This window comes from Canis lupus, chromosome 21 (genome assembly GCF_003254725.2).
Source record: "Canis lupus dingo isolate Sandy chromosome 21, ASM325472v2, whole genome shotgun sequence".
NCBI lineage: Eukaryota > Metazoa > Chordata > Mammalia > Carnivora > Canidae > Canis > Canis lupus.
In genome coordinates this window covers 20,224,758-20,246,888 of record NC_064263.1, presented here as the reverse complement: position 1 = coordinate 20,246,888, position 22,131 = coordinate 20,224,758, and the positions used below count along the sequence as shown (strand labels likewise).

The 22,131-nt window shown below is 48.4% G+C and overlaps 1 protein-coding gene across 3 annotated transcripts in view; it reads right to left on the bottom strand.

Moving 5' to 3' along the window:
• Positions 1–22,131, bottom strand: part of TENM4 (teneurin transmembrane protein 4) — a 2,722,049-nt gene that overhangs the window by 203,069 nt on the left and 2,496,849 nt on the right. For all 3 annotated transcript variants that reach the window (XM_049099077.1, XM_049099079.1, XM_049099078.1), the window contains 2 exons: positions 17,016–17,114; positions 15,587–15,822 (listed from right to left, as the gene is read on the bottom strand). In XM_049099077.1, the coding sequence (XP_048955034.1) occupies positions 15,587–15,822; positions 17,016–17,114 (335 nt within the window). The remainder of the gene's footprint in view (positions 1–15,586; positions 15,823–17,015; positions 17,115–22,131) is intronic.

Genomic DNA, 22,131 nt, shown 5'->3' with positions numbered 1-22,131 from the left:
TGCAGTGTTGGGGGGTGTTGCTAAGATGCAACTTACAGTCACAGGGATCTGGCCCTGAATCACTGCACAGAGGAGACCCAGACTTGGCTAGAGCCTCTGGGCAGAGCCTGGGACTGCACAGAGTCCAGGTGCCTAGCTTCCTGGTTCAGAGCTCTTCCTGCTAAGTCATGGCAGGAAATCCTGTAAGAGCAGGAAAACCATCCTGGAGGCTTGTTCTCCCATCAGGCACCGCATTCCCAGATCAGAGGAGTCAGTCCTACCCTTGAGCCTTATGTAAAGGGAACGAACCCCTGGGACAGGCTTCATCAGGCCACCATGAGGCCTTCCCTTCAGGGTGGGGATTATTCCTTTCACTTCTGCCCCTTGGCACCACGCCCAAGGGAGTGAGGAAAAAAGGGAAGAAACAAAGGGGGCAGACACAATTAGGATTATCATTAAAAGAGTAACAGCTCCCAATTACCAAAATTGCACCACATGCATGACAGAATGCTGGAGAATTCACATTTGTTGTATCATTTAATCTCACAACTTTTACGAAAGATATTACTAGTAACTCTTGTTATAAATTAGGCACCTCAGAACACAGTGACAAAATAGACATTAGTCTCATCTCGTATCTCCAGACAGCCGGAGCTCCAGAATGATCTCGGATTGCACCATTCATCATGGCAGCACCAAGACTCGAAAACAAATCCTGGGTATTTCTCAGACTATTGTCAGGGAGGCGCAGGACAGTTTTCCTGTTAGCCCTGATCAGAATAAACATGCAGAACAGCACCAGGCTTTGGGAAGTGCCTGCCATTCCCAAGAGGAGGGGAAAGGCTGGCGGAAATCTCTGCAGTCTCCCGTCTTTGCAGAACTTGCATCCCAGTGAGCGTCAACACTACTCACAGGTGGTCTAAAGCTTTTCTGTATGAAGGTGACTCCATTTAGCAAAAGACCTGCCTCTCCTGCATGAGGCATCACTAGCTCCTTCTCGAAGTCAACTGTCCCAGGGGACAGGAGGACAACGTGGGTTTGGTTAAGGCTCAGGAGCTCCAGGAGGAAGAAAGTCTTGTCACCAAGGCTCTATTTCCATCACTAGTAGGACTTACTGTCACAGGGCTCCACAGAACAACCCTCCCATTTCCTGATTTCCTCTGGCATACCAACTGTGTTAACGGATTTTTTTTTTTTTTCTGGGATCAAAGTCAATTAGAAGGTGGTTCCCACAGTACCTCTAAATGGAGTTTTAATTTGTGTATGTATTATTAGGATAGGTCTTTTCCCTCTGGAACATTCACTTTGGCAAGAGGAATGAGGGCGGACTGCTTAACGTGGAGCCTGCCACGCAGATTTGTAGCTTGGGATAATATTACTTTATAATAAGAAGCATTTTGAAAAAGCATTTTAAAATCTCACAGAACAGAGTGCGTGATGTCACTCTTTTACCTCACCTCCCCCAGCTTCCCAGTCTTCTGCCCCAGGGTGGGCGATTTCTGGCTCTTTGGGATCACACCACATTTCCTGTTTCCTGTTTCCCTGCCCTCATCTGTGCACAGAGTAAGACACTTAATACATGTGAGTTCCTTTTTCCTTCTCTGATATACACAGACCTCTGGTTTGGTTGAGCCCTTCAATTAGGAAGTTTAAGGCAGCACAGAGTTCTGGGCACCACGGTGATGATGGTGATGGTCAAGTGAACAAGAGCCACTGTCAGGGATGCCTGGGTGGCTCAGAGGTTGGGTGTCTACCTTTAGCTTGGGGCATGATCCCGGGGTCCCAGCATCAGGTCCCCCATTGGGCTCCCCATGGGGAGCCTGCTTTTCCCTCTCCCTATGCCTCTGCCTCTCTCTGTGTCTCTCATGAGTAAATGAAGTCCTTAAAAACAACATCAACAACATCCAAAAAAACAAAACAAAACAAAATAAAACCAAGAGCCACTATTGTTAACTGAAGGCTATCCTGTGCCTAGCACTGCATGAAGTGCTTTATAAACACACTATCATTTAATCTGCATGAAGCTCCACAAGGTAGGTAGTATTACTACCCTCACTTGCAAGATTAGGAAACAGGATCAAAGAGATTCAACAGCTTACCCAAGGATCACATGTTTAATAAGAGCAGAGAATAACCTCAGATCTGAGTCAAACCCAGATTGTCCTGAACCTGTTGCTAACCATTATGCATGCTGCCTTTCTGATGAGATGTACAACTGTGGAAATGACAAAAACGGAAAGAATAAAAAAAAGGGCAAATCTCTTGATATGGACCAGACTTACTGCTCAAATTCTGTTGGCACGATTTTCCTGAGGACAGAAACTTAAGGTCATATCTGTTTGAAACAGACACAATTTTCCAAGATCATTGTATGTGTTTGTTGAGCGCAGCATCTGACATGCCTCACTGCTCTCTGCTCTGGAGTCTGAGCCTTTGTGATTTCTCCTATCCCTTGAATACACCTGTCCATCCAGCCTCCAAGCTTTTGCTGATGCAATGTCTCTAATGTGGGAATGGCCACTGCCCTTCTTGTTTAAAAAAACTTTCTCCCACCCTTCAAGGCCTACTTCAAGTATCACCTTCTTCTGTGTAGATACCTTCATTATCCTGAGCCAGAGATGACCTCTGTCCTCTCCTGCCCAGCCTGAGGCCCTTATCATGATCTCAGTCCCTCTCCCACACACACTGCCCTGACAATGCGTGTCCATGTGCTTCTCATCCCTCGCTGGCTCTGCTGTCCACCTGTGTACTCAGTGGAGCAGATCTGTAGAGACAGCCAGGATCCCAGCTCTGGCCCATATTGGCTATGTGTCAGCAGATAAGTCACCTAGCCACTCTGACTTATGGTGTTTTCATCTAGAGAAATGGAAGTAATACAAAGCCATCTCCTCGTTCTTGTAAGAATTACATTTAATGAAAGTCCCTTATAGATTAGGAAGTACACTAAATATATACGGCATTCTGATCATGGTGCTTCAAAGTTAATGAAAGAAAGAACACTCCAAGTTTAAAACACGGACTATTGCAAAGATTTGTAAATGAAGCATCCAGTGCCGCCCCAGACCTACACCATCTGGTATATGAACAGTGTTACGTAATGGACTCGGTGCACCACACAAAGACGTCAGCGAGTTGCAAAAGTGTTCAGTTCTCAGATAAACGCAAACGCTACTTCTTCTAAAATCCTCATTTAACCTCTGCCACCTTCCACTTCATCTCCCCTCAAACACCAGTTCTACATGCACACTTGGGTGGAGTAATGAGTGCGCTCATGTAACCAGAGGCACAGAGAGGCTGAGACAGACACGGGAGCCCAAAGACTAGGTCTTGCTGTAGAGTTCCACAGGCGGCCCGGCCGGTAAAACCGAGGACACTGGGATGAAATGGAGGCCACGGTGCAATTAATGATACTGGCCTTTTCCCTCTTTCCCCATTGCAGACTGTGAACAAGCTAACTCCAGCTAGAAGGGATGATAAATGTAGCTGCCTGCCATACCCCAGCAGGAAGAGCTTTCTGCACAATGTTATATCAGTGACAATCGACTCAGGCCAGATGAAACCTGGAGCACAGCGGAATCAGATAGCACGAGGGGCTGGGGCTCAGTGAGTCATGCGTACTGAGACCCCTTGAGATCACCTGAGCCTCCTGGTCTCTCCAGTCCTGAAGCATGTTGGTACAAGTCACAGAGCTACTCAGTGCCACAGGTACATGGCAATCCTGGCCCACGGCATGGCTCAGGACAGGTGGACATTAGTTCTGTTTCCATAAGAAAGTAATTTAGCTTCTCTGCTTGGTAAGGCACTCCCTGCATCCTCTCAGCAGTTCTGGTCAGGTGCACTGTCCCAGACCCACCCCAGCTGCGGGAGTGAAGAGCACAGTGGGAAGAGGGCCGGTGCTAGGGGACAAGGCCTGGCTCCCTCTCTTTCCAGTGATGTGGCTTTGGACAAATGACTTAACCTGCTTGGGCATCAGTTTTTCATCTATAAAATGGAAATGAAAACAGAATGGTACCTGGCACATGGCTGCCACCTGGCGAATACCTGTTGGATAAGTAAGCTGTTGAGAAGATCTAATGGGAAAATGCATGTAACACTCAAAACGTGCCAGGACATGGTAACGGTACATCAGGTAAGGTCGAGGGAGGAGAGCTAGGGGCAGAGGCAGAGGCAAGCCACAGCTAAGATGGCAAAGGCCCTGGTTTTTGCTCTGAGCCCCAGGTATGCAGCACAGCCATAGAGGAGGACATCAGGGTGAAACTCTGAGAGGCAGCTTGGTCTATAGAAGGAACAGAGGACTTGAAATCGGAATCTGGCTTCTAGGCCCAGTTCTCTTACTTACCCCTCTTTCCAGCTGGACAAGCTATTTAATGGGAGCCAACCTCACTCCCCACATCTGGGCTTGCAGGACAAGGAAATGCAGTTAGGAATTCTATTCTGTGCACAGATTGCTGGAGAGGATCAATGGGTTTGAAAGCCTCACAGGAAGGTAAAATATTTACTATGCAGTGGCCTCATACAGCCTCTCTTCTAAGGGGGAAGGCAGCCGGTATCCTGTGGTCATTGTGGTTTCTGTGCTTCTACATTCAGGAGTCTTCGTGAAATAGAGATTGAGGCCGGCAGGTGAGTCAAATGCACCAGTGGACATTTTAACACACGGTCTTCTGACAAAGGCACCTCAGGTAGCCAATGCTTCCATCTACCATCCTCTGGCTTTGTTGAGGCTGTTCCATCTTCCAGAAAGCCATTCGTAGCTTCTCTTTCAATATCTTACTTGATTTACAAGGTTCAATGCCTTGGGGAAATTTTATCTGATCTTCTTGCTTAGAATGAATTGCTCTTTCCTTCGGGCTCCCACAGGGACAAGGCTCAAACTCCAGTAACACGCTTTTATCATCTATCTAGTACTGCCATCAACTCCTTACACATCTGGCTTGCCACAAAACTGAGGATGACTCAAAGCACTGGTGCTAGTTTATCTGGCTTTGTCCGTCCCTCACAGCCCAGGACACAACCCGGCAGGCAGGCTCTTTGAACACTCTGCCCTTTCAAACCTGAGTTTAGGGAAGCGCCTTATTTTAATCTCAGATTACCTGAAATCCCTGCATCTGGGGATGGTTCTTGGCAGCTGAATCCTCTCAGGAGGGTTTAAAACCTCTGGGTGATCCTGCTGCCCAGAAGGGTCAAACGGCATTATATGAATACCCGCTATGGGCCACCCATGGACTGGACCCTTTGCAGATGGCCTTCTCACTTAACACTCAAAACACTGCTTAGATAGTAATTTAATTTTTACCAAGGAGAAAATCAAGACTCAGAGGGATGAAAGGCTTGTATGGGTTGTGGCTGGAATGCAGGCCTCATTCTGTCCAGAGTCTGTGTTCTTGCTATTAACTATACTGCTGTCTTTAAAGGATGAAGCTATTTAGCTGTGATTTTGTTGTTTTACTTATAGTGTGCTTTGTACAGCCATCTCTCCTCTTCTGCCCCCCTCCCTGTTCCCTACAACGAAGAGCTGCTTCTCTGATTCCTCACTGGGGTCCTGTGCCTACAGTCCCAATCACAGCCCTGATTGTGCACCTGTCCTCTCCACAAGCTCAGTATTCATGGTGGTGCAACAACAGCCATCAGGGAGACCCTTCTTGCCTTCTCTCTGCACCTAAGTGCAATTAAATTGTTATCTCACAGTACTTAGTCTGGAATAAAGATAGGGATGTGGGGGACAAATCCTTTCCAAGGATGCTAAAAATCTGTAAAATTGACTCCTTTTCCATATTTCCAGGGTGAAGGTGTGGACAGAGCACCCTGGATGAAGGGTTGGGCTACTTTTTTTTTTTTAAGATTTAAAAAAAATTATTTATTCATGAGACACACACAGAGAGAGACAGAGACATAGGCAGAGGAAGAAGCAGGCTTCTTGCAGGGACCCCGATGCGGAACTCAATTCCAGGACCCTGGGATCACGCCCTGAGCCGAAGGCAGACACTCAACCACTGAGCCACCCAGGTGTCCCTTGGGGTTACTTATTAACTGACCATGGCCATACTGCCTCTCCAGGGGCCCTGAAACCACCCATGGGGCCAGGGTCAAGTGCAAGAGCTGCTGCATGATACAAAACATGATTATACTAGTCAACTCAACTCTTTTCTGAGACAACATTTCCAAATTCAGGACTGCTTGGCCCTCAAATTTAACACATCTTGTTTGCCAGAAGAAGAAGGAAAGAAGATTTCGTTGACCAGAAAGAACTAGGTGCCCGATTGCTAAATAGCCTCCCTCCAACAGCCTTCTGTTGACATTCCCAGCGAGGAGGTGGAGGCTCAGAGCGAGCCAGGAGCAGAGGAGGGCCAGGAGTGTTCCCCACTCAGCTTCCAGTAGCCAGTTTTCTGTCTCATATGATCTCCTCGCCTCTAGACTTTCCCTCTCTGTTCCCTGTGTGAGCATATGCCTCTAGGCCTATCTTCTCCTTTCCCTCCACTCCATGCCTTGGAACAGTGGTTAGCTTCTGGCCTGGACACCTTCTTGCCACCCCTGCCCACACTTCTTCTCCTTCAACAGACTTTTGCTGAACACATGCTACGTCGTGCTGATCCTGTACAAGAAATCTTGGCTGCAGCACTGAGCAAGATGGAAATACTCTGTGGGCTCATGGAGCTTACAGTCTAACAGTAGGCATGGGCACGAACGGATCCATAACATGATGGTCAGCTGCAGTTGTGGTCAGCACCATGAGCATGAGAAGAGCATATAACTAGGGTCCTGACTTAGTGGGAGGAGGTCAGGAGCTTCACTGGGGAAGGGATGTGTGAGCTCAGCTCTCAGAAAGAACTGCCGCAAAGAAAGGGGGTGGAAATCCCTTTAAGAATGAAGACCCCTGTAGCTTCTCTGCATCTCAAAACCACTTGTAACATCCTTTGCCACCCACTCATTGAACCAGCTTACTCGAGGTCAGGCACAAAGCCTCACACTGGTGGGACTGTGGGGAAACTGGGCACCTGCTAGGAACCCTGGAATTCAGTCCTACCCTTCTGCAGAGCAGTGAGTAACAAGAGCTTTAAACTGTGTACCCCTCATGACCCATAAATCTTTCTTTTGGAACAAAATAATTGAAAGAAGAGAAAACAGAGCAGGATGTACAAAGATGTTCATGGAAGCATTATTTATAATAGTGAACAGCTAGAAACAGGACTGTGATGATACAGTAATGGCACAAATATGATGGAACTCTTCAACTTGATGAGAATGGGAACTGTATCAATGCTTAAAAATGTGTGCAGAAAAAAAAATGGCCCATAAAAATGGCAGAAGAACATAAACCTGTGCATTCATGCCGGCTGCACGGAGGCCCTTCACTGCTATCCTTCCAGAAGATCCAGTACAACACACAAAAAACCCTAGCATGTTTCTGTTGTTTGCCCTGCCATCTTGAATTCTGAATTCTATCTTAGTTTTCTCAACCCTTTCATATCTTAGAGTTTGATTCTGAATCCAGTAAGTAAATCACCTCTTTACTACACCTCTGAAAAACCATACTACCAAAAGGGAATGGGTGAGTGTTTGCCAGAGGCTGAGAACCAGGACAGATGAGGAAAGTCACCTTGAGGAGCTTCAGTCCTTGCTCACATACTACAGCAAAGTCATGGCAGAAGGTCGATACAAACAAGATCCACTGGGTTATAGGGTCTGGGCACCTAGCCTTGCTTCTCCCATTCTAGACACAAGCAGCCCCCACTCCACTCAGCTGACAAGACACTCGGCTGTCTTGTCAGACAAGCCTTCTCCCACAGAGCCCTAATCCGCCTTCCTGCCGTCTTCACCCTGAGGGCCTGGTTCTGGCCTTGGCAGTGCCACAGAGCAAACCACCCCCCTCGCCTGCATGGTGGCACTTCAGATGTCTGCAGACAGCCATGCTGGGCTCCTGAAGTCCTCATTTTGGGGGGTTGGAGGATATTTGTCTGAGGTCTGTTAGAAAGAGAACAATCTATATATATCTTGCTATTAACAATTCCCACCGAGCAGCATGAAGGAATCAATCTCGGAGAGAAAAGCTTTAATACAGGCTCCTGTATCTTTATCACTTCCCCCCCCCTAAAAGATCAAGTTCAATCATCTCCATTTCCCATTCTTTGGGCTATAAAGCTAAATCTATGGCTTCTATCCAAAAGGCCTGATGTGAAGTCGAAGCGAAAGGAGGGAAAATGAGCCGTCTTGCTCACTAATAACAGCCAGGCCCAAGTGCAACAGGCTGGTGCTTTATGATGCAGATGGAACCTGGGATGAGACTGCGTGGGGCAAAACCAGGTTCGGGTAACTGAGGGAAGGCGGGGCCCAGTCACCCTGGCTTCTGGCTCTAATCTCTCCACTCAGTTCACGTCCATTTCACCTGCACCAGAGCTCCCAGGCACACAACGCACATTTCTGCCATCGTGCCGTTGCCTATCTTGTTCTTCTGCTCAGAATACCCCTTGGCAGATTTTACCCTCTTGCAAGGTCTTTTACTCAACCAACTCTCACTGAGCACAGCTACCTCGTGCCTGGCTTTGTGCCAGAGACTGAATATGCAGTGGAGAACAGGCCTTGAAGAGAAGGGATGCCTAATAACCTCCCCTAATTGAAGTGCTGCCAGCCCAAAGTCAGGTTTGCGTGGTGGATGGGCAAACGTCGTGAGGGAGCCCGCACAGGTCTACACAAGGCATACTCAGTGCTCCAGCCCACCTCCATCAACACTGCCCAGATAACCTCAAGACCTGGATGATCCAGGCTCTTCCAGACCAGGAAGTACAATATTCCAGCAAGCAGCACTCTCTCAGAGCTGCCTTATGTAAAGCAGCAATTGAACTTAGCAACATTCTCCCTGAAACTAACACCGCTTCATCCAAGGGCTCAGATTTTTTTTTTTTTTCCAACTCAAAATCAGCTGCTGGTGGAGGTGAAAATGTGACTTACTTAAAAAAAAAAAAAAAAAAAAAAAACTCCCTCATCACTGTTGAGCATGTTGTAGTAGTAGTTATGCAGAGGCTGCTCCAGCGCCCCCCCGCCTGCAACGTCACCCTTCACGTCCGGGTTCAGTTTCCTACAGGCAGCCATCCGTAGGCTGGGAAGGACTTGATGGGATTATCTCCTCCCACCCCATCCTGGGCTGGGATGACTGAGGTCCAAGGTAGGCCATCATCAGTCTCCTAAGGCCACCAGCAAGGGACCCCTCCTATGTGCTGTGCCCAGTGTGTTTTCAACAACTCATTTAGCGTGTGGTGCCACAGCCTCACGAAGGGAGCACTATTACTCTCTCCACTTTGCAGATGAGGAAACCAAGGCTCCAAAAGTTGACACAGCTGGCGAGTGGCAGAGCTGCGATTTAGGCTGAATCCAGTCCTCTCTTCCCATCAGAACACCCTGCTGCCTTAGAGAAATCACAGTGGATGGCGCCCCTTCTTTGCAGGGTGGACGTGGACCTAGGATGGAGGAGACACCGTCCCAGGCTAACCTCAGGTCTCCATTTCAGTGTAAAGCTAGTCCTGCTTTTTGTATCATTAGCAAGCCCTTTTCGTCTCTTATTCCAAAGGCCTATTGGGCAAGACAGGTGCTTGGAGAGTCCTCGAGATATTAATCCGCAGCTTTTCTGTGGCACTCCGTGTCTGCTTTTCACAGAGAGATCCAGAACGCCAGGGAGCCTGTCAGTTTTAGCTGGATAGAGGCAACTGTCAGTGAAGCAAAAATCAACTTTTGTCCTAGTTATAGAAATGACGTGAGGCACTTTTTGGTAATGATTCTTCTTGCGGCTGCTTCCCTGGAACAGCGAGACGTCCCTACAAATGTTTTCTGACAGGTCCCCCTAGTTGTCAGCTGCCCTTGTGACTAAAACAGACCAGAAAGCCCGTAGGCACCGCAAAGAGACAAGGCTGGTCCAAATTCTCAGGCAAGACTTACAAATACTCTTCTACACGTGATGCTAACAGTGCTAACAATACTATCAATTATAATAATAGTATCTAATTTTTATTGAGTGCTACAGTGCCAGGCAGTAGCCTAAATACTTTATGAAATTTTTTTTTTTGAAGATTTGTTTATTTGAGAGAGAGAGTGGGCAAAGGGAGAGGGAGGGATAAACCCAAGTAGACTACATGCTTAGTGTGGAACCCGACACGGGGCTTGATCTCATGACCCTGAGATCAGGCCTGAGCCAAAATCAAGAGTCCGACACCTAACTGACTGAGCCACCGAGGCACACCTGTGCAAATGATCTCACTGGAATTTTGCAGCAACCCTGTGAAGGAACCACTATTATTACCCTCATTTTATAGATGGGTAAACTGAGGCTGATAGAGGTTAAATAGACTTGCATAAGGTCACAAGGTATGTAAGCAGCAGAGCTGAGATTTGAAAGCAGTTTCAGAGCCCATGTTTCCAACCACACTGCTACAAATTTCTCCTGTGTGAAATGGGGTAATCATTCCAGCCACACTCACTATCAGAGCCATAAGGAATCTGAGTGGAAACTGAACTTCAAAGAAGTTAAACAATTTGCCCAAGTTTGCATAGCAGGTGATAGAGGTGGGCCTGAGTAGGGTCTTTTGATTCTACATTATGTGTTCAAGCCCTGAACCTACATCATAGTAGCTGAGAGCAAGGCCTTTAAAATCCTATGTCTTTTACTGGTAGTGTGACCCCTGGCAAGTTGTTAACTTCTGTGAGTTTTAGTTTCCTCTTCTAGAAAATACAGAAAATAAAACCTATCTCACAGAATTATTGTGAGTGTTCAGAGAGATGACATAATGGACTTGGACCAACACCAGTCACACAGCAAAAACTCAAAATACCAACTACTATGATGGTAAAGTTAGCATATAAAGTTTAAGATTGTGAACTCGAAAGAGAAAAAAAATTAAAATCATCGGCCCCAGCACCTGAGTGCCTGGGGCTGGGTCGACCACAGTCCTGCCAATTACCAGGTGAGGGTGATGACTTACTCCAGCTCACTGGGTCTCAGTGTCCTCATCTGTAAATTGGGGAGAATAATTCATAAGGCCATTGGGAGATTCCAATGAGAAAACACAGGCAGGGCAGCCTTGGTGGCTCAGCGGTTTAGCGCTGCCTTCAGTCCAGGGCGTGATCCTGGAGACCTGGGATCGAGTCCCACGTCGGGCTCCCTGCATGGAGCCTGCTTGTCCCTCTGCCTGTGTCTCTGCCTCCCTCCTCCCGCCCTCTGTATCTCTCATTAATAAATAAATAAGAAAAAAATCTTAAAAAAAAAAAAAAAGGAAACAGGCAAAGTGCTATGAGAAGGAGGTGCATGGGGGCAGCACACAATCACAGCTAATTATTAACAATAAAAGTGGCCCCTATTATCTTTACTACACTACACCGCACTGTCTTTTGTGGTGAAAATGTTTTAAAACCAATTAGCTGCTATAAAATAAAGCATTACTGCTGTGGCTGTACGAGTTTCACGGTTTGAACTTTTAACTAATCTTCCCCTCATGTTGTGCTCTCCTTATTTTGTTCTGCAAACAGATCTCTTGTCTTCAGAAAAAAAAATAGCAGAGTATTCAGATACTTTAAAACCTTCACAGGGAGGATGGGTGAGTAAAGTGAGGCACTCACGGTCAGTAGCTACCTGTCTGAGCAAGGTGTCCTTTGGAGACAAAAATACACATCTTGTTTCTGGCAGGGTGCCCCGGGATCCTTAAGGGTCCTCGCAAGCTACAGTAGCCAAGTAACATCCCCCAGGGTGGGGAAGGATGGCCCAGAGGCTAGATTCCAGGCCCTGTAGCCCTGATGGGTGGTAAATGCCGGCTTGCGATTTTTCCATCTTCCTAGGAAAGTAACTGCAGATGTCTCTGCAAATGAACGGAAACTTTCAAACTAAAAGCCGAATGTCAAATGGGTCTGTCAGGGTTCCCTCCAGATATGGCAGCCCTGAGCAGATAGCAGAGAAAGTTCCCGCCCTGTTTTTGCCTCCCCCGACCCACCTGCCACCCCGGTGCTGGTGAAGTGATACGATTCTTATCTGCAGCATGATAGGATGTAGAAAATAATTACAAATGAAAAGGTTATTCATAATTTTTAAATGAGTTAATTAGTAAACCCAGTCAGACTCACTCATTACAGTAATTAATAATTGATTATACTTGAAATTAAACACAATTTTTCATCAAAAATCTAATTAAATATCTGTGCTTGTGCCTGTTGATTAGATCAGTTGGTCTGCTGGAAAAGTCTTTGTTAAGGATATTTGTGCTCGGCTGAGACAATTAATTTGATTTTTAATAATTGATAGTTCCTTATGAGTTAGTCATCACGGCCTGTGATGATGGCCAAGCAACAAGGCACTCATCCCTTGCCCCTAGTAGCTGGAGGAGCCAAGCCCCAAGGCTGCCACCCCAGCCCTCGAGGAGAGGTAGGGCCGGCCTTGCACCTGCCACCTGTTCACCTGCATCGGCTTATTCCAGCCTTACTCGTGGCCTCCTGAGGTGATGGGTCTCGGCTATTTTCTGGATGAGGAAATTAAGGTTCAGAGAGAGAAGGGAGTTGGCTAAGGGTGAACAGCACCTGGGTGGCAGAGCTGGAAATGGAATCCAGGGTGGTCCGAGGCTGGGTGTAAGCTCCGAGTCTCCAGCAAACAAAGGGAACACCCCAGCCTTGCCTGTCTGACTTGGTCCTTGGATGTTCAATCTATGGTCCAGTCTTACTGTTTCTGCCGAGAGAGGGTTTTATCAGAAGGAAGTATTTATTCTGGGCAGGACGGCTATCAGTAGACTGACCACTCGTAACAGGAGACACAATTCTCCTAAATCGACCTACGCCTCCTCTCCACCTACACTCCCACGGTCTCAGCTGAGGCTCTAGGCTTCTCCTGATCTGTTTATTGCGATAGGGCCTATCCTTCCTTCCTCTACACTTATCTTCCTAAAAGTCTGGCTACATCCTGCTGCTTCTCAAAACCCTCCAATAGCTCCCCACTGCCCATCCAGGGAGGTCTGTAAGATTGACCTCCGAGGTGATCTTCCCAATCTAACCAAACTCTGCTGCATTAACTCTGATACCCTTCCAATGCTTCAAACACAGACAACAGCCTTACCACCACACTGTCCTCTCTTGAGTTGGAAACTTCCATGGGTTTGCTGTCTGCTCTCCGCGTGTTTACTGCTGGCTAACTCTGAGACACGGGTTCGGCGGCATCTTTGCCCTCCCCAGGGGGCCTCCCCTGGTGCTCTCGGCGTTGGGCATTCCATGGCCCCTGATCTGCCTCAATTCATTGCTGATGTAGCCGTCTCCTCTTCTAAGTTACAGACAACTCAAGGGCAGGGACCCTATTTTTAGCCCTAACATTGAGCACAGTGCCTGGCCCAAAGCAGGTACTCTTAATGGTTTGCTGAACGAAAAACAAAATTTCACAAAATAAAAATTCACAAAATCATGGATTTAAAGACTGTCAGTTTTGGAAGGAAAATTAAAAGCCATCCAGTGGGAAAAAACTTGAATCTTATCCTTGCTATGTGGTCCTTGAGCTCTATTTGTACCCTTCCTATGACAGGGAGTTCACTACCTCCTAGTAGATCCTATCTAAATTTAGATTGCTGAACACTGACCCCATATTCTTATTCCATGGGAGAGGAAGAAGCCCATGGGATGTAAAACAGCAGAGAGTGTGTGCAGTTCTGCAAAGATTTATTCTTTCTCCCTGAATCAGGCTACGCAGTATAAACCTAAGACTTCAATGCAAGCTGATGTCTCTATGCAGTAAACGACTTGATTCCTGATGAACAGGGGCGCTGCTTGTTTGGAAGTCGACTCATTTAGGAAATATAACAATGTCAGTTGAAGACAAGAGCTGCACTAGTGGTTAGTGGGGACACAGCCCGGGCGCCAGAGAGAAACTTTCATGCTGAGTGATGGTGCTGGGACTTTCACAGTCCCCACCTGTAACCCAGTTACCTTTTACTGGGCCTGGGTGGGCTCTGGCTTCTCCCACTTTGGTTATTCCTTTTGCCCACTGACCCACAATAGGGATGGCAAATGCCTGGTATGTCATCAATAGTGTCTACTCGGTGACCATGACAGACATTCATAATCGAACTGAAACCCTTTCCCACTGGGCCTGAATATAGCCTCAGGATCCTTCTTAACACGGCTTTCTGGGCAGCAACAACTAACCAATCACTTGGAGAAAAGAAACATGTATGCCAACTCGGCCTTAGAGCCATGAAATTCTCTACATTAATCTTTACAAGGGGAACAGAGACCTGGCATAGCAAAGAAGGCTTATTATAGCTCGAGATATTTAAGTAGACCTCCCTGTTTGAGGGACTACCGTCTTCCTGATTACTTATTTCTGCAAAATTCAAAAGTCTTGAATGTTCCATCCATGCTCAGATCCCTTCTGCTGAACAAGTGGGGACCCATGTGTCCTTCATCATTCCTAGTGACAGCATGTACTCGTGTACTACCTCACCGCACCACCCCTTTTCATCCATGATGACTCTGCTTATGACAGGGTCCTCTTCCACAATGGACGGCACTGTCTTCCTCTGCCCTGTGCCAGTACTTCTGCTTCTATTTACTGGGTTTTTACTGGAAAAGTCCCCCTCGCTTACAGAATTATCTCAGAATTCCCCCGCATGGGTTTGAGGCCTTCTCAAGCTGGCATGACCTGCTTTGAACCTCAGAATGATAGAATTTGAAGGTGGAAAGGATGGAGGGTTAGGCCAACCCCACTGGATGCCTTAACTAACAGGCTGATTTGCACAGAAACAGCCGGCTCTACACGATGCCTGTAGATCTCTTCAGATTACCATCTTCCCTGGGAGCAGACCAAAGACAGGGGTTGGAATGAAGCAGGAAACCAGGCTGTGTGGGAAATACACCAAAAAGCACCCAGTGGGTAGCATCCCATGGCAGCAAAGCGGGGGCCAGGAGGAGTTTCCTCTAGCATGGAAGTGGCCCGGGGTCAGACAGGAAGGCCAGTCGATGCTGCTTGGGGATCTCTGTGTGTCCCACAGCCAGCTCTCACTGCTCACCAGTACCCAATGCTCCTCAGTTGGGGTCTCCCTGGGTCCTCGCTGGGGTTTCACTCTGCACCTTGGCTCTCCCACCCCACAGTCTCCTCAGACTGCCTTGCCTGACCCTCACCTTCAGACATGCTATCCTGGTTGAGTCAGCAGGTCCAATCTTTGCCAGTTTCCCTCTACCCCCAGGGTACCCCAAGTCCTTTCTGCTCCTCGCTGTAGCTATGTGGCACCAGCAGGAGAGGCCTGCCTGCCGTCCACCTTCTCCATCTTATTATTTGTGGTGACTCCCATCTACGATGCTCACGTCATGGATCACCCCCTCAAAGGCCAGTCAGCGAGTGCTATGCCTAACACTAGGCATCCAACATGACAGAGCAGCTGCTAAGCTCCCTTCCTGCTGTAGTGCAGAGAGGAGAAGAGGGTCCCAGAGAGCTGACCATGACAGGTTGGGGGGTGTATGCCAGCACCCTGGGACTGCATGGCTCAGCACGCATGACTGTCACACCAGCAAGTTGGTTGTAGGACCCACAGGTGTGTTGGCTGCTATCTCCACCCTGGGGCAAAGGGGGACTGAGGGAAGCCAGGGCAAGGGAGGTGCTTACCCACAAAGTATGCCAGCAGGATGACCAGGGTGGCGGAGATGACGATGGCGCTCAGTGCTGCGCACTTCCAGTTACAGTACTTGGAGGGCTTCTTGAGGTTGAAGGCGGGCCGGGCAAAGGTGCTGCGGGGCAGGGGCCGGGGCGGGGGTGAGTACACTGTGCTCGACGTCAGAGGGTACCCTGGTGATGTGGTGCAGAAGAGCGGTGAGGTACCTCCCGGCTTGAAGAGGAAGTGCCTGTGGATGGAGAGAAGCCAGGGGGTGTCAGGGTCTACTGACTCACCGAGACCCAGATCAGCCTTCAGAACAGAGGCAGCAGTAGAAAGCATGCAGAGGAGCCTGGAGAGAGTCACCACAGAGAAGACGGGAGGGACAGAGAAGAGGAGAATCGTGTACCAGAACACACAACAGGGCACACAGACACACGCTTCCACGGAACACGGATGGGATAGCCCTACCCATGAAAAAAACCACCCTGGCCAAGGCAGGAGCTGTTGCCAATGCGACAGAAGGCTGGGTGTGGAGATCTCTCTCCTGGGAAGGGATGGGGCTGAGATGCTGTTTCTTGGGTATTATACTAGCTGCCCTCTAAAATTATTGGTAGTAACTTGGAAAGCAACTAAAATCATGTTCTGTGCCCTGGAGATCATGGAACCTAAATTGTTCTTCTCCCTCCAATACCTACTTTGCAGTGTACCTTGGTGGAGGCATGAAATACCATTCTTTCTGAAGGGGTGGGAAACCAGGAAACCCCCATTAAGTTCCATCATGGTTGAGTCTCCTAGTAGCTGTTATACAACCATTGACAGCAAATGCCTTCAGAAGCCAGATGCTGCCTTCCAAAACCCTGGTAAAAGCTGGGTGGGAGGACAGATGGGCAAATGCATCCTACAGCCTAGCTACAGTCTTTAGGGCAGCATGGCATGGTCAAAGCGCATGGTTGTGGCCAAATTAGGTGTCAGGAATCTCTTCATGGCTTGCCTTTACCCATGGCCCTGAGAGAATTTGTACACAGCCTGGGAAATGGGATGCACTGGTTGCATTGCTTCCTCTGGAATCTTAGAGCAATCTTGTACCTGCTCAGGTGCAAGATGCTTCAGGTCATGGAATAGATACTGAGGGCTAACCAGACATACGATACAGGGCCTGTGCTGCATAAAAATTGCTACGAGATGGCTTTCAGAATGGCAGAGGCGGCCAATGAGATGCTGGGAGCTGCATATTAACAATGCTGCCATTAATATGCTGCAGATAGGCTATTCCAAGGATAAACTCTTGCAGGTTGAACATGGACTTGGGGATGGGCATGCAACATGGCATCATCACCTCCCACAGGAGATCCCAGGGGAAAGATCTCAGGGTCCACATGCAAGTGCAGGAGCCAGAGGGAGAGCGTACACAGAGAGGAGGACCATGGGAACGTCACCTACCCGTCACTGTAAGCCCCATCATGGCGGGAGGCGCTGAGAATGTCCATCTCAATGAGGTTGTCCTGCAATGTCCCTAGGAATGGCTGCTTGCCTAGGTTTCTACGCACACATGGAGACATGAATGAAGCAATGAGTCATGCATCGATGAAGGGGGGATAGTAGAGAAACACACAAAGTAGCTGTCTGGTGCAGCTGTGCGTGAGATCAGCAGGACATGGCTGCCAGGCGATGGGTCTGTGTGCAAGCCACATGTGCAAGGGGTCTGCCTGGCACGGAGCATCCAGAGGGAGCATTCTCTATACAAACCTGAATGTCTGGCAGTTGTGGCCACCAAATCACAGCTCTCACTGATGAAGACTGATTATGTATCAGGCACTGCGCTAGGCATGTTACATCCATTCATTTCAAATCTTCAAAATAGGCTACACAAGGAAGGCATATCCCCATTTTACAGACGAGGAAACCGAGATGTGGAGAGGTAACAGGATCTGCCAAGGTTACCAGCTAGCAAGGTTCAATGCAGGGATTTGAACTCAGGTTTATCTGTTTCCAAAGCCTATGCTTTCTCTACTCAATACGGTGTACATCTGTTTAAACAACGGCTGAGATACTTTGTGAGTCCAAGCAAAAACAAAGACAAGCATTTGGGGCCAATGTCTCCTCAAGCAGTGGTTCTCAAACCCAGATAAGCATCAGAATCATCTGGAGAGCTGTGCTTTGCTGAGGCCCACCCCCAGAGATTCGGAGTCAGGAGGTGGGGGGAGGCGTGCTGAGAATCTGCATTTCTCACAAGCCCCCAGGTCGATGCTGATGATATTTAGAGCATCACGGTCCTTTAGCAGAGCAGGAACCTCAGTGATGACCAAATGGTGAGGATGGCACCCCGCAGAAAACAGGGGCGGTGGCTTGGCTCCCCCCAAGTACACCGAGGGCAGTGCAGCATTTTGTGACATTACCTATTTCTAACGCAGAACGAGGACAGACACAATTGCCCTTTATGATCTCAACGATGCCTGCTAAGTGGCATGGTTCACACTTGAGTGCGCTGGATCCTGTTTTCTGAAAATTTCAAGGACTGCTGCCCACTCACTTGCAAACCGTGCAGTGCATCGTTTTAAACAAGCCTCCGGCGCCTGCAGCCTGTTGTGTCCACCTCAAGGAACGGCAGAACTGCAGAGGGCTAATTTTAGGGTCCAGCCCTGTGAAAGACCTTCCTGCCGACTTGGACCAGGTCTCGAGAACCAGAGGTCCCCAACTCAAGTCCCTGTCCTGCCTCATTCTTGCTGTGTGACTTTGTTTTTTGTTTTTTTTTAAAGATTTTATTTACTTATTCACAAGAGACACAGAGAGAGAGAGGCAGAGACACAGGCAGAGGGAGAAGCAGGCTCCCTGTACGGAGCCCGACGTGGGACGCATTCCCAGGATCACGCCCTGGGCCAAAAGCAGGCTCTAAACCACTGAGCCACCCAGGGATCCCCATTTGTGTAAAAATTTCAACCTCTTCCAATTTTATACTTCCTTTATCTGTAAAATGGGTATGAGGCTACTAAGTGCACAAAGTCAACAGGGGACGCACTGAGTAATGTCAGAAGAATTTTTAAGGGCTAAACAAAAATTACTGATGCTAATTTATGTGCATCATATTTTGATGAGTACTAGTATTAAGAAATATTATGGAAGTACTAATGCTAACCTACCCTACCTCCACCATATCTTATTCATTTTCCTAGAACACTGTGAGCATGATCTAATGTCAACGTTATTCCCCACAACAACTTTACAAAGTCAGCACTATCATCTTTGCTTTATGCTGGCAAAGCAAGGCTCAGAGAAGTCCTAACACAGAGTGAGCAAGAGGCAGAGCTGGAGTAGAACCTTGGACTGTCTGACCCCAGAGCTCAGGCTCCTGAGTTACTCTCCTTGTGTTACTGCCCAGCCTGTGGGTTTGCACCCTGGCCAGCCTCGCAGAGGAGATGAGGAGCGGCTGCAAATACCTTCCCAATGTGTCATTTCATTAGCATTCTTGGAGACAGTGAGAGCACAAGGCAACGCTCTTTGGCAGCTGGAACCAGAGCGCTGCCATGATGCTGGGGACCACCCTTTGGAGAGAGTCCTGAGCTGTCTGGTACCCAGGCTGTGCTGGTGTTCGTGGCCCCGGGGCCTCCCACAGTGTCCAGGGCAACTGCAGGGGTGTGGAAGCCTTTCAGAGGAGCCTCATTTCTGCCCCAGGCTGTCAGGCAGGCGAATCTGTCTCTCTGAGCACTCCATAACTGGGACGATCACTTCTTATGGAAGCTAAAATATAATCTCGATTGTGCCACTGCTCTGCTCCCAACCTTCTAAAGGTCCCATAAGAATAAAACCATAGTCCTTACCCAGGCATATGAAATCTGGCCCCCTGCTACCTCTCCAGCCTCATTTCCTGTGTTATAGGCACACTGGCCTCCATGCTGTTACTCCAACCAGCTAAAGCCTTTGTTGTCATTTGCTTGAATTCCCTTCCCCCAAATATCTACATGGGCCATTCTTTCCCTTCTCACGGCTAACTGTAATAGCTCCCATCCTGCTCTTCCTAATTACCCCTGACCCCTTGCACTGTTTTAGTTTTCCACATAGGACTAGATACACACACACACACACACACACCACACTTGTGTTTTTTCCCTATTCCAATTTCAGTTCCATAGGGTAGAACTCTTACCTGCCTCATTCTCTGCCCATGTGCCCGGCGTCTAGGAGAGTGCCTGGTACACACTATTAGGCACTCCATAAATATTTGCTGAATACTGTGAATGATGGGGTATAAAAAGAAGCACCCAGTTGGTGTTTCCTTAAGGGAAGCACAGGTGTTTTATTATTATTTTCCCCATTTTCTGTAGTTCAGGAGGGAACTTCCACACTTTCCACAGTCCACATGGCCCAGCCTGAGCAGGGTTTCTGCCCAGAGGCAAGGAGAGTTCGTCGCTGGGCCCTGAAGCTGGCTTCATGGCACGCTCCCAAGTACACCCGGGAATCTGGCCTGCATCCCTCAGCTAGGACTGTGCTCTCAGACAGTCAGATGTGAACCCTAAAACCCATCAGAAACAAATAAATATATTCAGGGGAAAAAAAAAGACATAAAGTGGGATTTTCCAGTATCTGGATCGAGAGTGGTTTTTATTTTTACTTCTATGATGTAAAGAGACAAAGCAGAGCATTCTCTCCAAAAAGCACAGACCTTTAGGACAAGGGAAGGGGCAGTGCAACACGAGAGAGGGTTTCTGGAGTGACAGGCTGTAGGAGATCCCCTGAAAGAGCTTCCACATGCACACTAACTCAGGACCCTGGGGGGACACTTGCTGAAAATACTGCCAGTTCAGAATGCTATTACTGCCTTTAAATACCCCTCTTCTGTACCTCTGAATTTAGTTCTGAGGCAGTTTGGCTTTGTTTGATTGATAAGGAAATTGCGGCCCAGGGAGACCGGTGTCTTGCTCCCAGGCACACAGCAAGTTAGTGGCAGAGCTGAAACTGAAACCCAGGTGTCCAGATTCCCAGTTCAAGACTATGCTTTAATTCCTGTCCATCACCTGCTCCCCACTCTAAGGTTCCAGTTCTTCTGAAAAAAAAAAAAAAAGTAAAAGCTGTGAGGATTTCCTAATGGGGATCCGTGCTGCTGAAGCCTCTTTAGGTCACCAGCTCACTGCACGGTCTCCAGCTCGCTATGGCTGGGAGCTTGGGAATGGACGCTGGATTCATTCGACTCTCACAGTGGTGGGTGCTGTTACCTCATTTTAACAGATATAGAAACTGAGGCCCAGGTAGGCTGAGTGACTGCGCAAGATCATACAGCAACCAAAAAGTTGGGGTGGGACTCAAAAGCACATCTCTCCAACCTCACTGTCCCCAGCCACATCTCAGGAGAGGGAGTACAGCTCAGTGCAGTACTGCTCCTATGGCTTCTCCTAGAGTGGGCAGGGCACCGGCTCCCCTCTAAGCCTGAGGGAAGGCCTTGGGCGAGGCCCCGAGCTGGGGCTTCCAGTTGCAGCCCACGGCAGGCAGAGCTTGCCTTCCAAGGACAGAACAAGTAGCGCTTGGGAAGAGAGTAGCTGAAAAGTTGCCTCTTGGCCTAAGCCTACTGTCCTAGACCATGCTTCACCCACAAAGCCCTGGGACAGCTGCTCAGTAGAGCAGAACAGGCAGGCATCACACCCACATTCTGTGGCTGACACCCTCAAGGTGGCTCAGGGTGTCAGAGATTTGGCCGAGACCACATAAAGACTTAGAGCTAGAGCTAGCATTTGAACCAAAAAAAAAAAAAAAAAAAAGGAACTAGATCTTCCAGGTCATGGTGATTCTTCTAAGAGGCCAATTCCACAATCCCATCTTTAAAAAATATTGACAATGACTCACCCCTACTTCTGTCCCTGCCTTGGGCCCCATGCCCACAAGGAGGAGTATAACCTCTCTCCCTATAAGTCAAGGCCTTCACTGCTGACTCTCCTTTATGTGCGTCTCCACGAGACCCCTGTGTTCCCACGTCCCCCCAACTCTGAGCCACCTCCCCAGATAAGCTCTCTCAGCTCTGTGCCTTTGCACAGCTGCCCCTCATCCCAGAATCCCTTTCTCACCTGCAAACTCCTACGGATCCAGGTCTCGATAATCAGGAAGATGGCACTGGAGAGTGGGCTAGGTGCCTGGGCCCTGGGGCCAGCTGGCCTGGGTACGGATCCTGGCCCTGACACTTACTGGCTGTGGTTCCTTAGGCAAGTTATTTCACTTCCCTGTCTACAGATTCTTCATCTCTAAAGTGGGGATGATGAGACAACTACCTACCTGTGCAGAACGGTTAGCACAGCAGTCCTGACTGTCATCCTTTGAAGGTTCTGTTTATAAAGTTGGCCCTTGGGCTGGTATCTGGAACCAGAGGTTTTCAGGAGGGTTCTCACCATTAACTGATGAGTAGCTGACTCAGGTGTAAACTGTGTGTACAAACAATATGGTTTATGCTGAACACCTGCTTTCCTTCTAGGAGTCTGGAATTTGGGCCTTTGCCAGGCAGGAGGCACCTGTATCACCAGCCCTCAGGAGAAACCCTCAGTGCTGAGTCTCTGATGAGCTTCCCTCTAGGAGCTCC